Source organism: Hoplias malabaricus, chromosome 9 (genome assembly GCF_029633855.1).
Source record: "Hoplias malabaricus isolate fHopMal1 chromosome 9, fHopMal1.hap1, whole genome shotgun sequence".
Classification (NCBI taxonomy): Eukaryota; Metazoa; Chordata; class Actinopteri; order Characiformes; family Erythrinidae; genus Hoplias; species Hoplias malabaricus.
Window position 1 is genome coordinate 31,867,419 of NC_089808.1, and position 15,209 is coordinate 31,882,627.

A 15,209-nucleotide genomic window follows, 5' to 3' on the forward strand; every position below is an offset into this window, starting at 1 on the left:
AAAAGTAAGATAATGCAAGTACTTAGGCTAAGCCCTTTAACACAAAAAACAAAGCCAGATTTATCATGGTGAAATTGTGAATGAAGTTTGCCAAACCTTTTTTTTTCACTCAGACAAAAAAAAATATATTTTGTAACATAAGCCACATTTTTGGGTGGCTTATGCACATTATTTATTTATTTAAAAACAAATCCTTTAATTTGTAAATTTTGAACAAGCTTAATCCAAAACATGTCTTAGAGCAGCGGTTCTCAAATGATTTCACACTGGGCATTTTCCCACCACTATTTAAAAAATGACACTTTTATGAGATTCAACAAAACAAATATATTTAATAAATGAATAAATAAACTAGGGTGACCAGATTTGAGATGGTGAAAAAGAGGACACATCTCGGGTCGGGTCGGGGAGGTATATAGCTAAACCTATGTGTGCTTTTAGGTCCTTTACACCTTTATTTGCTACACATGGGAAAACTCGATGGGAAACATAGCTGCTCGAGATAAGGGTGGGTGCATGAGCTTTGCCTGACGTAAACAAGGACTACTGACGTGCAGACTGACCAATTAAATGTTTACAGAGAAGGTTATCGACCAATGACGGTAGTGCTACTGTCAGACCGTCCAATCAGAAGATTTTAGGCTACTTCACCACGCCCCCTTCTCACTCAAGCGAACCAATCGGAGTAGAGGAGGGCGGGACTAGTTTGTGAATGAAACGCTTCTAGAAGTTCTATGTAAGCTCTAGAAAAACAAAATCCCGGACGTTTGTGAAATTCCGCCCGGACATTTTTTTAAAGTCTAAACAAGTGGGCATGTCCGGGTAAAAGAGGACGTCTGCTCACCCTAAATAAACATAATTAACATTTAAATAATCATTAGTTGAGAACCACTGTGATGCATAAATCTAGGTTATATGGAATGAATTTCTCAGGTCAACTCCTGAATCGTAAAATATTTAATTATTTTAACACTTATTATAAAAAAAAATATCTGGCTGATTACCACCCTGTTCAAGAATGCCAACAAATAAAATAAATAAAATAAAACGTATCTGGAATTCATTAAACAGTGATGTTGACAGTTATATTTAAGAAATATAACATCATTGTAACCTGTTGAGGATAAGAAAAATCTAATAAAATCCAGAATGCAACTATGGCTGGAATTTAAAATTTGATCAGGAAGCTAGAGTGTGTTAAAAATGTGTATGTTTGTAGCTAAAAGCTAATGTTTTTGGATGAAGTACAGTTCAGCTAATGGCTGAGCTTAGCATAGGTATGGCTGTTTTTTAATTCCAAAAACTTTGTTCTATCAATGAACGTTTATGAGAAGTCACATTCGAAGAGCAAATTGCTGATGTTGCAGTGAATGATTTCAAGTCAGTCTCATTGGCAAGTCATGAACTAAGGCCTCCTCATTATTTTTGGCAAATCGAGAACATCTGCGTACTCTAAAGACTAGTTTATACTTAATCGTTCTTGATGTTTGTGTTCTTGAATATCGGAACTTAAAATATTGGAGCAGTAGAAGATGACATCAAGCAAGAACATAAAAACACACAAGAACAACAGAGTTTGGTGCATAATCGCTAATATTTAAGCTTTAACTACAGTGCATATAATATGATGCCAAGGTCATTTTAATTAAAATGTGATCTTAATTGTATAGAAGCTACACAGTGCACCATTAGGTGGGTATGGAGACTTTAATAAATTGAGCAGGTGAAGGTAATTGAAATGATTGCTAAATTATTAGTTTATGGTATATATTAACAGTTTAGGGTTACTTTATTATTAGCTTGGTTTACAATGGGTTAACCACAAGAAGAACAGATAAAGTGACTTGTAAGGAAATGACATCCCTCTAGCATAATTCACAGGACCTTCAGACACTAAAGAGTAGGTAGAATTTGGTTTGGGAGATTCATAAAGTGTAACTGAAGATAAAAAAACAACAGAGTCACTTTACACTGCCAGAGCAGCTGGAAAATTCGATTGTGGTTTGTTCTCTGCCTTCTCCTGAGCGTTGATCATTTTTGGATGTTTTGTTCATGAGAAATCGAAAAAGAAAATCCAGTGTCCAATATAAAAGCAGTTTGATCAGACTTTAATAAATATCAACAACTTTGTACAAATGCCCCAATGTTAAAGTTTCTTTAAGCCCCAGCAATTGCCTGTTACAACTATAATTTTAGCTCTCAATAGAAACACCCGTGGAGAACAGAGGATATATTTATTTTGGAAATCAATCTGCTGTTGAGCGTGTAAAATAAGAGCTAAAGATAAATGCGTTCATCTAAAATATTCTTCAGGTATGTCTAACTAATAATACAGGTGTCATACATCATCAACAGTCATCGTGTTTTATTGGTGTCATATAAGCTAATCATCTGCTTTTCTGTTAACCTGGATATCACTCTACATTTTGTCTAACCATTTCAGAGCTAAGGGGCCAGTGTCTGACTGGTGCAAGGAAATATAAATGTACCTTGACCAGTTCCTAGTTTGTTGGTACCTCTGAGAAATGGAACGGATCATCAGATGCTGATGCGACTCTTATCAGGTAGAAGATTGCAAGGAAGAGGAGTTCTCCAGTTTCCAGTTCCATTGTATGGAAAAGGGCAAACTGAGGGAGACCTCCTGCCTGTGCATGGATGCCAAGCCAAAATGAAAGAAACTGTTCTTTTCTCTGGGGCTAAACTGCAGCATTAATGAAAAAAAAAGAAACAATCGGACCCCCTCTTCTTTAAAATTTAATGCCTACTCCTGCCATATTTCTCAAAGCAGAGAAAAGGTTATTCCTCCCTTACTGTGAGATTCGTGTACAGGTTGAATAATAATAGTATAGTATTACTTCTCAAATGGACAGATATGCTATCAGATGTAGCAAGGTATTTCTAAAAACATTTCAATTTCCTGTAAAATGCAGGGAGGCTGTTTTTTTTGTTTTAATTCATATGCAAAACCTGTCAGAACAATTTATGCATGTTAGGAAACAAGACTCTGCAGGGTTATCATCATTCATTTCCCAGGTTCATGCAGAGTTGGCAAAAACATAAACATCAGCCAAAAATAACTGAGTCTGCAAGTGAGTCATCCATAATGATATAATGCAGAATATTCTGCAGATTCATTGCAAAATTAACCTACACACTAAAACCTGAATTTCATCAGATGGAACACAAATAGATACTTCTTACATAGTTCTTGCTCGTGAATTGATTCCAAAATGTGAGCGCAAAAAAAAGAAGGAAAGAACAAATGAGGGGCACAAGTTAGAGGTATCCAGTGCGTTTCTTTGAAACACATTTCCCTTTATTGGCATGGTGAGGCTGATGAGAATTGCACATTAAAAAAACAAAAAACAAAAAAAAGAAATTCACAAGAAATATTGTACAGTAGCTAGAACCACAAAGGCATTGGTAAGGACTCCGCAGAAGGCAACATGGATAGGAGACAAAAAAAAGAAAGGTAACAACAACCCCCCCCACCCCAAATACATAATCATTATAACTACACACATGTGCTCTCATTCATACACACACTCAAACACATATCCTGTCCTTCCAAAGTGAAATATGATCATCCACATACAAATGAATACAGTAGTGGCAAATCCCTCAGTAGTTCACATTAGAAAAAACTCTGCCACACAGTTGAATAAAGAACCCCGCTGGAAATTGTATTATATTGCTACTCTAGCAATTTACAAAGCATTTTTATATCACAATGATTAAAGCCACATATCAAATGGGACATGACACCACTACCCAAGCTCTGTGCAGAACAAAAACACTACAGAAAGAACAAAGAGTGAAGAGTTTTTTCACCCTTTTGATATTGCCACCTTTTGCAGACGCAGTCTCATCTACACAATCATACTTCATGAAAGGTGTTGTGTGGTCTGTTGGGATTAATACAAAAGATCTTGGGCTCCTTTGAAAAGAGACTGGCTTTCTTATTACACTCAATTTAAATTGGACATTAATTGAAGTAGAAACTGCAAGGTTACCTTAAGTGTCACTTGGAAATTAGTGCGATATATGGGCAGCATCACAGATTCTTTGATCTCATACTGGGTTACCAAAAAGATTGGAATAAAAACGAAGCCTTTTCTTATTCAGTATAACTTTCAAAAAGAACCGCAACCTGAACAAAATACCAATATGGCTTTACTGAAAGTGGAGGAGGGATATGGGTAGAGAACTGTACTTGCTTTACCCATAGATCATTGCTAATGTGATCTCTCTCTCTCTTTCTTTATTTCTTGAATAAAAGACACACATTTCCAAACGCTAATGTACATTACATACACAGGAGCAAACGATCAAATGATACTTTTCTTAGTGTGTTGACATAAGACCCCGGAAAGAACCCCCCCCCCCCCCACGGACAGAGTCTGGGTACTAGGTCAGGTCCATTCATACAACAACATGAGCTAAAATACAACTTTGAAAAATAATTTATTGCTTTTTATTTTAACTTTTTTTTTATACATCTTTTGTCTTTCATTATTACTATTCATTTTTCATAAGTATTGTGAATATTTTGAAGATCAGTGTAATATATATTTATATATTTATATATTACATCAAATACAAGATTTTTAAAAAAATTCAGGAAAGGAAACTGTAAACTTTAGTTTGGCATTCACATAACCAAGTGTGTGAGGAGCAATGAGACAGATCTTAGGATGATCAAATACCCGCAATATGAGTTTATTGCTTTATGTTTTGTAGAAAACAATAACAGGATGATGAACTGACCTGGAGAAATCTACCTGACAAATCACTTTTTTGTGCCAAGTGGTTATCGTATGAACTGCATGTTTTTTTTCTGAAAGCCATAGAAAAGGAAGTGATACTTTAACAGAACATTGTACATCTTTCTCAGGATATGTTAAATAACTAAAAAAAAAAAAAAAAAAAAAAAGTATAAATAAATTTGAATTGCACATCATATTAGACGGCAATCATAAATATTTGATCAGAATATGGTAATAAATAACTTTTCCTCATTAAAAAAAGAGCACATTTGTTCATCTCTTCATTTGAGGAATAGCGATCGTTGAAAGTGATTTTTTTAAATAGCAACAATAACATGATTGGTGTGCACATAGAAATAAATTAAAAGCTTATTGATTCCTTCAAAATGTTGGGTTGCTTTTATACAGTCATGGAGATAAAAACATACATAAGTTGTGTACAAAAAAACAAACAATCAAACAAAAAAATAGAGCTTAAAATCCGATAAAATCATACATAAAATGGCATTTTAAAACAAAACAAAACAATCTGTTCACATGCTCCCCCAAAAGCAACCAATCTCCATACACATTTTTACAATCATATCACGTCACCTAACAACCATGTTGGTTATACATCATTATAATGACTACAGATTGACATTCTCAATTAAGAAAATTTCATCTTAAAAAGGCTGCATTTTACAGTGCATAGCTGTAACAAATAAAGAATTTGCCTTGATATGTACACAAAATAAAAATATTCCATTTAATATTTGTAAATATTTGACTACATATTTTAGCCCCAAAGATGTAGACAATATTCTCTTGAACAAGATAATAATCCCATACTCTTAACAATAGTGTAACACCACATCCAAATACCAGGTTAAATAAAAAAGGCAAAATAAAAAGTAATATTAATAAAATAAAAACAGACTGAACACGCTGCGCTTTTTCACTCCTAAAAGCACTGAGGCTGGAGCAGTGCATGGAGAAAACTTGTTCGAAGATCACTGTCTCATACAGCAGCACGGCACACACGTCTGTGCACTCCTCCAAAGGTTCATTGGCTATCCCCATAGGTAACGTCTCACCTCAGCTTTGCAGCAGCTATGTTCATGTAAACTTTGCTTTATATATAGATTATATATATATATATATATATATAATCTTTCTTTTTCTCCTTTTTTATATATGTATTTTCCCTCTTATATAGACTTTCCATTTACACTGTAAAGCTTGTAGGAGTCTCAAATGCAGAGGACTGAAACAACAGTGAGGTATCGCAAATCCCTCTCTTTGTAGCCAGCAGGTGTGTTGGAGCTCGTTACCTTCTCAGGCTGCATTGGGCCTCACGCAACAAGCTGTCGAAATCCATAGAGTCATACTTGCTTTTAGTGGAAGCTGGATCAAAGTCGTCAGAATGGGAGTCTGAAAGAAGCAGGAGATATTGACAGAATTTGACATCAGACCTGAGCAGGGACGCTGGCCTCATGGTCAATTTTTTAATTTTAAACTTGCTGCTATTTTAACTTTTTACAGTTGCTGCAGTGTTGACTTCTACCAAAGAATGACACTGTAAAACCATGCTGTTACAAAATGAATTTAAACATCTCAGACTTGTTCCTCGGCTCATGATTTGACCTTCTGAAACTTCTCTTAATCTGCAGATCATTAACTTAAAACTTTAATCTGTGTCTATATATATACTACACACACCAAATGTACAACAAAAATGAAAAAGCAGTGGGCATAGGGCTTGTATTATGATTTATAGCTATGATAATAAATACGGCTGTCTTATCTCTAGTGGCAGGCAGCTTCACAAATGGAGCCCCCACATGGACAGCGGCATAGTTGGGGTGTGTGAGAAATGGGAATGACCATGGCAGGCAGGAGATGCCAGTTGTGATCTAATACTATGGCTAAGGGGAGGATTGTGTCACGACACACACCTTGAAGGATGAAAAATGCCCCTGTGCTCTACTTAGAACTAATGGACAGTGTCTCAGAAAACAAGGAGGAGAGAGGAAAAGACAGCCCCAAGCTGGAGAGGAGGGCACTTCTAGGGTGTAGCATTATTCAAGTCAATCTTTGACAGAACCTGTCGCTGCTTTTCTGGCCAAAATCTGAGTAAATCCCTCAGTTTTCTAAAAAGAGCCACACGACGAAGGTCTCTCCGTCAATTTGTACAAAGGTAGAAGGTAGACTCCTAAACGTGATGCCTCTCTATATGGTCCCTTAGGTTAACAAATGCCACCCAGCTCCACTGGAGGCTGTATGAGATCCACTATATGAATACCTTTGGCCTTACCCTCGGCCATTGAAATACACAGTAATGTCGTCATTATTTGAAGGAAAATGCTCTTGTTCCTTTCCATTGACCTACACTGCCATCAATGATACAGAGACTGATCTTTCCAGTGTCCCCTACTATTACGCCTCCCTGACCTCCCATTTTGCGGAAAATAAATGCAAGGTGGAAAATCGAGTAACTATTAAAGTCACAGAAGAGAATGATCTTCCGTTTGCCATAATGAGCATTTCCCAGTGCTGCTGTGTTTAGACACTGCCCTTAGGATTCCCCCAATTCATCTTTCCATTTTCCTCCACCAAAAAAAAAAAAACGTTTGACATTTGTACCATGGAGATTAGGCTTGGGTGTGACTTTACACAGCCTTCTTACAGACATTATGATTAGAAAGGGGTCGTAGGATGGGTTTCCTAGCAGCACCATTAACCTGTAATACATAATGTGCTTTAATCCTCTGTAGACTGCTACCTCTCTATGCTTTTCTAGACAGTCATTATAAGAAACAGTTTAAATGAAATGGTCTCTTGGAGATGTGAATAGGAAACTGTATACACTACACGCTTTTAAACCTCAAATATTACCATAAATCTAAGATGCATTTATATGAAATGGAGAACAAGACATAATGAGAAAGAAGAAAAAAGGTTGTGGAGGAGAAACTGGGTGGAGAAGGGGCAGAAAAGCTAAAGAAAAATGGAGCGTGTTAGAAAAAGATAGAGAAATGGCAGTGTATGGAGAAATGGGGATAGAATTCATTAAATCAGGACTGCCCCTCAACCCCCTTCACCAAGTCACATCTCAGCCTCTCTCTCCTTTTCTTACTCCTCCCTCCACGTGCATGCTCAGTGTCATAACGATCTAGCCTCTGTTGAACATCCCAGGAGCTAGCAGCAGACACAGGCCCGCTTGGGAAGAATGAACTGATGGGACATGACCTCGCCTTCCAGTCTTTCCTCACTGTTCTTTTACATCCTCTCTTTCTCTAACCATCCAGGGAGGCAAAGCATGAAATATGCATGCACATGTGTACGGTATCAAACCATCACTGGGGCATTTCCCATGCTTTAATGCACTGAATATCTACTACGCCAATTAACTTTCAAAAAAAGTGCCATACTATTGGTAACGGTGTGGTGAACCTTTTACATTCCTTTAGCTGTGCTATAATGAAAAGACATATAGAGCTATGGTTCTATTTTGGGTTTGAAAACAGAGTGCCTGTTGAACTTCATATGCCCTCTTCGATGCCTAAGAGAAAGATACCAGCCTCGAGGGGATATGGCAAAAGCATCCTCTTTGATTTTAAGGCATCACTCAAGCCTTTTGCTTCCCAGCTATTTTCTCCTGCTTTGAAAGGCAGTCCTTTGTCTGTCGTGACTTCAGGCACTTATGTATGGTCAGAGCCAAGCCGGCGCACTTACCCAAGTCTGTGTAATTCGATTTGAAGAACTGCTTTTGTCCACCGAAGCAGAGCTCAAACTGAGGTTCGTTCGACCTGCGCAAGGTGTGTCCATTCTCAAGGGCAGCAAAGGCGTCACAAGTGTAGCGGTAGGTGATAAAGCCAAAATTGTCCCTGGATCAGGAAGAGAAAATGAAGCGTCAGACTATGCGGAGCCCCAAGCTGGGAACGTCGAGCTGATGTTTAAAGCCATATAAATGCGAACCTGGGATCAATAAAAGTGTGATGCCTCACTGTTTTTTTTTCTTCCCATGGGCATCTAGGTAAACGAATCTACGTATATAGATATGTCCTTTAAAAAAAATTGAACTGCATGAGTGTAGAGGTTTGGCTGATATTTCAAACTATTATTTGATGACATATATATTGTCCTGGAAAAAGAGTGTTACACTGAGCTACTCTTAAGATGTCATTCATTCATTATCTGTAAGCGCTTATCCAATTTAGGGTCACGGTGGGTCCAGAGCCTACCTGGAATCATTGGGCGCAAGGCGGGAATACACCCTGGAGGGGGCAACACAGGGCAACACAGACACACACACACATTGAGTCGCCAATCCACCTGTAACGTGTGTTTTTGGACTGTGGGAGGAAACCCACGCGGACAACACACCAACTCCTCACAGACAGTCACCCGGAGCGGGAATCAAACCCACAACCTCCAGGCCCCTGGAGCTGCATGACTGCGACACTACCTACTGCGCCACCGTGGCACCCACTCTTGAGATGTCTGCATTTTAATCATTTACCCTATTTGTAAATCTATACAGATAAATTATAAATATATCCCAGCTATAACAGGTACCTCTGAAATCAAATGTGTTAGATTTTCAAAATGCTTCTGTGTTTATACTGACATCTTCAAATGTACCTGACAAATACATGCTTCAGCCCACAACTATTTCAGTACTTCTAATAATTATAATGCTTTTGGTGGTATTTGGCTCTTCTATGTGGCTTGATGTAATGAGCAGTCACACACACACACACACACACGCACACACAAAACTCGCTACAGGCCTCACCCGTCATGTCTCAAGTTGATGGCGCACTCCTCGATCTCACCAAAGACTTCAAAGCGGCGCTTGAGCTCAGAGCGTGTGCTGTCGGCTCGAAGACGTCCCACGTACAACACCCGCCTCTCCTCCTGGTCATTAAAGGCAAGACAGAGAGGGGGATTAGAGAAGTACAGCGTCTCTGTCTTTCCAGTCTCTCTGCCCTTAACCCTCGCTCCATGACTGTAATTAACATTCACCATTGTGGGAAAGCCAAGAGCGGTCCAGAGAGAGGGACTGGAGGACTCTCTTCCTTTGTATTTTACTCTCTCTTTCATCCAGCGTGTGCATGCAGTCCACTCGTATGCAGTGCAGCTAAACTCTTCCTCTTATCTGACGTGAGAGTCAATTGGGGCAGCTTTGAACAGCCCACTCATCTAGAATGTTCCAGTTCATGCCAACTAAGAACTGACCATGGAAGTATGATCACAGGATAAAAGCTAATGGGAAATAGAACAGCACTTTGTCTTTCTCCACTTTTCCACCGTCATGTACAGTGGCTGCTGTGGGTATTTCATGGACTGTCTGTTTTTTTTTTTAAATACAGAGCCTCGAGGATGCAGGCCTCAGCTGTGAATGGTGCTGCTGTCATAGTCTCAGCAGAATGTTCTTTGAAGCTGATAACTGATCAGTCCTTTACAGCTACTTTGCTTACAATCCCAACAAATGCTCCTCTCAGGGGGAAAAAAAAGGTACTAAACTGTCAGTGGTGTACTACTCATGTTGCTGGGGTGATATTGCTCAAGCATATGTCTCCAAAACACGTAGGTAAAACAAAAAATCTTAATTACACTGTATTCTGTGGCAGGCAAGTGTTTGGTTATAGAGTGTACCTTCATAACTCAAGGCACACAGATGAGGTTTAAGACCATTGTTGTACCATTCAGGGAACATTTACATTGTTTGTATGTTTGCTGAAGAAATATAACTGTACAGACTATTGTTCTTCCCACAATACATTTGTAATAGACACAACAGAAACCCATTACTCCACTGCTCTACAGACTAAAAGTACAGTAAGGTCACAGTTAGTTCTGTTTGCTAAGACACAGCACAAGCCTTCGGCCATTTTTTTTGTATTAATGACATTGTTTATTTATGCCCTCACTCACTTAATCACTATTGTCCCGATTAAAATCTACGAATACATGTAATTTGTAGTCATTTCCAGAGGGCTGCTTTCACTTCCACATGTAAGTCAACTGCCTGGAACGAAACTAATGGTACACCTTGGCACATGACGCCATGTGCAGGTCATGACTTTGCCCTTTCCTCTGATTAGGAAAAGATATTACAAATTAACCAGAATACTCTGCTTTTCCTCTATGACGCCTTCTCCAGCCCTTCCTCCCTGCCATTGCGTTAGTGTAGGAGACAAAAGTGTTTGCTGAATTGGTGGTTTAGTTGCTGACAGCTGATAAATGCAGCAAGGTTTTAAAGATGACACCCTGAGGCTGGCGCTTCATATGAAGCTCTCACATCCTCTGGCCCCCCAAACCTCTCCTGACAGCTCGGCCCGCGCAACCCATAATTGTCTCTCTGCTGCAAAAGGGAGGGTGGAGGAGGCGAACGGTGAGACCAAGTCACGCGTACATTATTTGACGTGTGCATTTATCAGTGAAGGGCTGAACTGAGTTGGAAACCTGTCTCATTTCACACTCTAGTCAGGCAGGAATGGGAAGAACAGAATTGATAGTTTGTTTAAAGGGAATTGTATTTAAAATAAGATATCCGCTCTATATACTCAATTTGGGACTCGTATTTCCATAGCTTTGATTTGTGCAGTCTTATTTTAACATGATCCCCCCACCCCCACTGTCTAGTCGATAGCATTTAGCCTGTGGTGTGATTAATAGGATCCGACACCATTCTGAGACGCCACAGAGACGTTAAAAATACACAACCGGGAGATAAAGAGGAAACGCGTGTAGCCTGAATGATTCAGAATTCTAGCTTTGCACGAACTCCCTCACTGAAGGAGAATGCGAGGTAGGCTGTGTGCTCGGAGCTGTCTGCAGGCATAGTCAGAACAGGGAACTGGGAGTCAGCTAGAGAGCTGCATCTAGTCTGCAGGAAAATTGTGAGAATGCAGTAGAAAGGACAGAAAGTACTCCCACAAAGCAAATCTAACCCAGAAACAAAAAGAAACTGCTAACCAAAATAATCATAAATAATAAGAGGGATGATCATGTTAACTCACTATTGCTTTTTGTCGTTGTCGCTCCCTCTGTTCGGCCCTCTCACCCTCCCGTTTCTCATAGTCCCTCTTATACTCCTCCCTCTTCAGCTGCTCATGCTGGTATTCTTCATAACTGTTGTACCTAAGTGAGAAAAGTAAATAAAAATACAAATATTGTCACGCAAGCTCTCTTACTTTTAACCCTGGGTTGAAACATAAGAAACGAAGAAGCAGAAATATGTACATTTATTTATTTATAAGCAAAGAAGACAAACAAATGCACTAATAAGACGTCTCCTTGCATCACAAAAGGTTATGGCTCCCATAGGAGGCACTCTTGAGGGAGCACGTCAGGAATTGGCCAGCTGCTTCTGTCAGCACAACTTCACATGCCATTACTTTCTGCTTAGTTTGAGGTTTGTGCCAAAAAGTAGAACTTTTTTTCTCATTTGCAAATGGCTGACTCCCTTTACAAAAAAAAAAAAAAAAAGGATTTCAAATCTTGAAAGCAAAACAGACTGCTAACGCTACAGGGATGCAAGGAAATTTTGTTATTTACCTGGGCCGCCGACCAAGAGCAGAATGAGATTGGGACTGAGGGCTTCTGCGAATCCTGGATTTGAAAGTGCTGTTGTCAGTAGTGTGACGAGACCTGCATTGCGAATCATAAGAAAAGAAAGATTATTTATTTAGATTAGCATTTATTCTGATATATTAGAAGCTCAGCTTTAATAAAAATATCCCCCCGTATTTATATACAGGGCCACTGTGAGCTGGGTCCTACATTTGCTTTAGACCCACGCTGACTATTTCATGTGATCTGTATTACATTAGAATAAAAGTACCACACTGGAGAGAGACGTCAGCTCTGGTCTAACTAAATGGTTGGCATAGATATGTTCACAAATAAAAAAAACTAGAGAAAAATAAATATGTTAAACACAAGTATAAAAATTCTGTAGCTGATCATTGCATTCACTGCTGAGTGAGGTCTGACTTTAAAACAAGCTACTGAGATTTGATCTATTAACTAACAGCTTATGCAAGCAACCAGTAAATCACCAATGCTAGTGGCACTGATGCTACCCCCTACAGTAAGTAGTCTAATGAGACAGTGGACCACCACGGGAATGTCTGGGAACTCCCCGTTTTTTTTTGTTTTTTTTTGGAGAATTCTCTTTCACTATGGTTCCTTTTGCCTTTGGTGCAAAATCAAAGGAAGTACTATAAATATTGTCTCCCTCGTGTTCTGTGATGATGTAACCCCTTTAAAGGGGTCCGGTACTTTCATCTCCCAGGGACCGAGTGGCTAACACTGATGAGCCAAAACAACAGCTGCCACTAAAAACAACAAAGCCCTGTCAAGCAGTGAGGGACATAATCTAAAATCCCACATAAAAAGGATGAAAGATTCACTGCTTAGAGCTGTGAGGTCCTTACATACTCCCTCAGAAGACTCATTTGTTCAAGCAATGACCAAAAAAAAAAAAATTCAAACCTGATCAAGACGCAATTAAAAGACGTCAAGTTAATACGTCTTGAAATTAATTTAAGGCTTATCTACAGTTTGCGAATGCAAATGTGAACTGCTAGCTCCAAATGAAGTGAACAAACCAGGTAAGACACTGGACATCCTCAATTCTCCTTTTAGTCAATGTGAAATCAAGATATCCTGCTGACACACCTGAGCTCAGATTCTGTCATCGAATAAACCTCAGGCACAGCGTAGGCCTTTCACTGAACCGTACACATCTGTGTCCTTGTCATTAAAAACACTGTGATTATGAGACCACAGATGGCTACTCACCAAGAGGGAGAGCGGCTCTCAGGGGACAGGGAACGGGAGTAAGGAGACCTGGAGAGGGATCTACGTCTGTGGTGTGAGGAAGACCTGGAGCGGGACCTGGAGCGGGCCTCGGCCAGGGGCCACCGGAAGTGGCGAGGAGAGAGTTGAGCTGAGGGTGGTGAGACTGAGCTCCGCGAAGGTGTGCTGCTGGACGGAGAACAGGAGGGTGAGCGGTCAAAGAGAAGCTCCAGCGGAGTCCCTTCCCACGAGCAGAGAAGACGCTCACGGCCCAACTCTAGATTCTGAAAGTCAGGCAAAATCGTGTGCATGTAACTACCAAAAGGGTAATAATTTTCATCCCCAGAGTCACTTTCTTCAAGTGGCTGGGATCCTCTCTGCTCACCCTCTTTGAAGAAGGCTTGCTGAGGGTTGCCAAAGTGCTTATTGAGCTCGTCCCGTATCTCCTGGTCTCGCAGCAGCTTCCTGCCAGCAGAGTTAGAGTTATACTCCGCTGAAGTTTTGGCACTCAGCACAGAGCTGTGGTCCTGCCCCTGAGCCTCCTTGTCCGGAGAAGCCTCCTGAATGGTGGGGGTAAGGCCCTGCAGCTGCCTGGCCAGTGAGGAAGACAAAGGGGAGACGGAAGACAAAGAGGATGTAGTAGTAGTAGAGGACGGCATGGCTGAGTCTTTACATTCTACATGCCGGCCCTCTGTCGGCCCAGTTAGCGAGGCAGCCATGGTGCTGCCATGTCGTTTTGTGCTGGCAGACTGGCAATAGTCATGATCGCCAAAAACACGGGGCGTGGGCCGCTTGCCCCGGCTCTCCTCTGAGCCTCCCAGAGGCAAGGCAGAGGATGCCTTGCTCAGCTGGGCATATAGCTCAGTCTGTTCTGGGCCCTTCCTGCTGGAGCCACTGGATAGCTGAGGGCAAGGGCCTCCATTGCTCAGCTTGGCCCTCTTGCTCGTCAGGGCTGAAGAGGAGCATGAAGACAGCTTGGTTTTGAGTGATACTTTGAAAGGGTTCTCTTGACTGGCTTTGTGAGGAGGCGTGGTAGGTGGTGTCAGACCTGCACAGAGGAGGAAAGACAGAAAAACGTAAATTCAAGCCGAATGTTTTACACTTGTGATTCAGGTTTAATTAATGTCCAACTCCTCCATCAGTGAGTACCCTTGATTAAAATATTCCTTTCCTTCAGCTTTAACCCTGATTCACATTTTATTAGAATATTGACAGATAAATGAAACTCAGATGGCAAACTGAAAGAGCACAAGAGTCACTTCTCATGATTTCCCCCTGACCTTGGACAACCCCATTCATTAAAATGAAAGGGGAAAAATAGTCTCTCAGATAGCTACATCTTATTAAGGAAAGAAAGTCTGGAAATAGAATATAGAACACTCCTTGGTAAAATACGGATCTTTTTAGCCGGGCAAAACCATGAGAAAGACTTTAAAGTACCGAAATCAGTGGTCGGCAACAAGTTGATCGCAATAAACCATGGCTTCTTCGGTTATGTCCTTTAAGTTACTATAACTGTGTCATTCTGTATCCGCAGTGGTTCGCGAGCTACTTGAGCAGGGACACAAAGCCAATGACACACAGCGTTCATGTCCGCGAATACCGACACGCAAATTCACGTCCCTGACCAATAGTGATGTGGCTCTGTTT

At 40.3% G+C, this 15,209-nt stretch overlaps 1 protein-coding gene across 4 annotated transcripts in view; it reads right to left on the reverse strand.

Annotated features, from left to right (window-relative positions):
• Positions 1–3,319: 3,319 nt before the first annotated feature.
• ppargc1a (peroxisome proliferator-activated receptor gamma, coactivator 1 alpha) overlaps positions 3,320–15,209 on the reverse strand; it is a 392,529-nt gene continuing 380,639 nt past the window's right edge. For all 4 annotated transcript variants that reach the window (XM_066681575.1, XM_066681574.1, XM_066681577.1 and 1 more), the window contains exons 8-13: positions 13,563–14,607; positions 12,315–12,407; positions 11,777–11,897; positions 9,547–9,668; positions 8,484–8,635; positions 3,320–6,179 (exon numbers count right to left, since the gene is read on the reverse strand). In XM_066681575.1, coding sequence (XP_066537672.1) covers positions 6,076–6,179; positions 8,484–8,635; positions 9,547–9,668; positions 11,777–11,897; positions 12,315–12,407; positions 13,563–14,607 — 1,637 coding nt within the window. In that variant the 3' untranslated portion in view covers positions 3,320–6,075. The remainder of the gene's footprint in view (positions 6,180–8,483; positions 8,636–9,546; positions 9,669–11,776; positions 11,898–12,314; positions 12,408–13,562; positions 14,608–15,209) is intronic.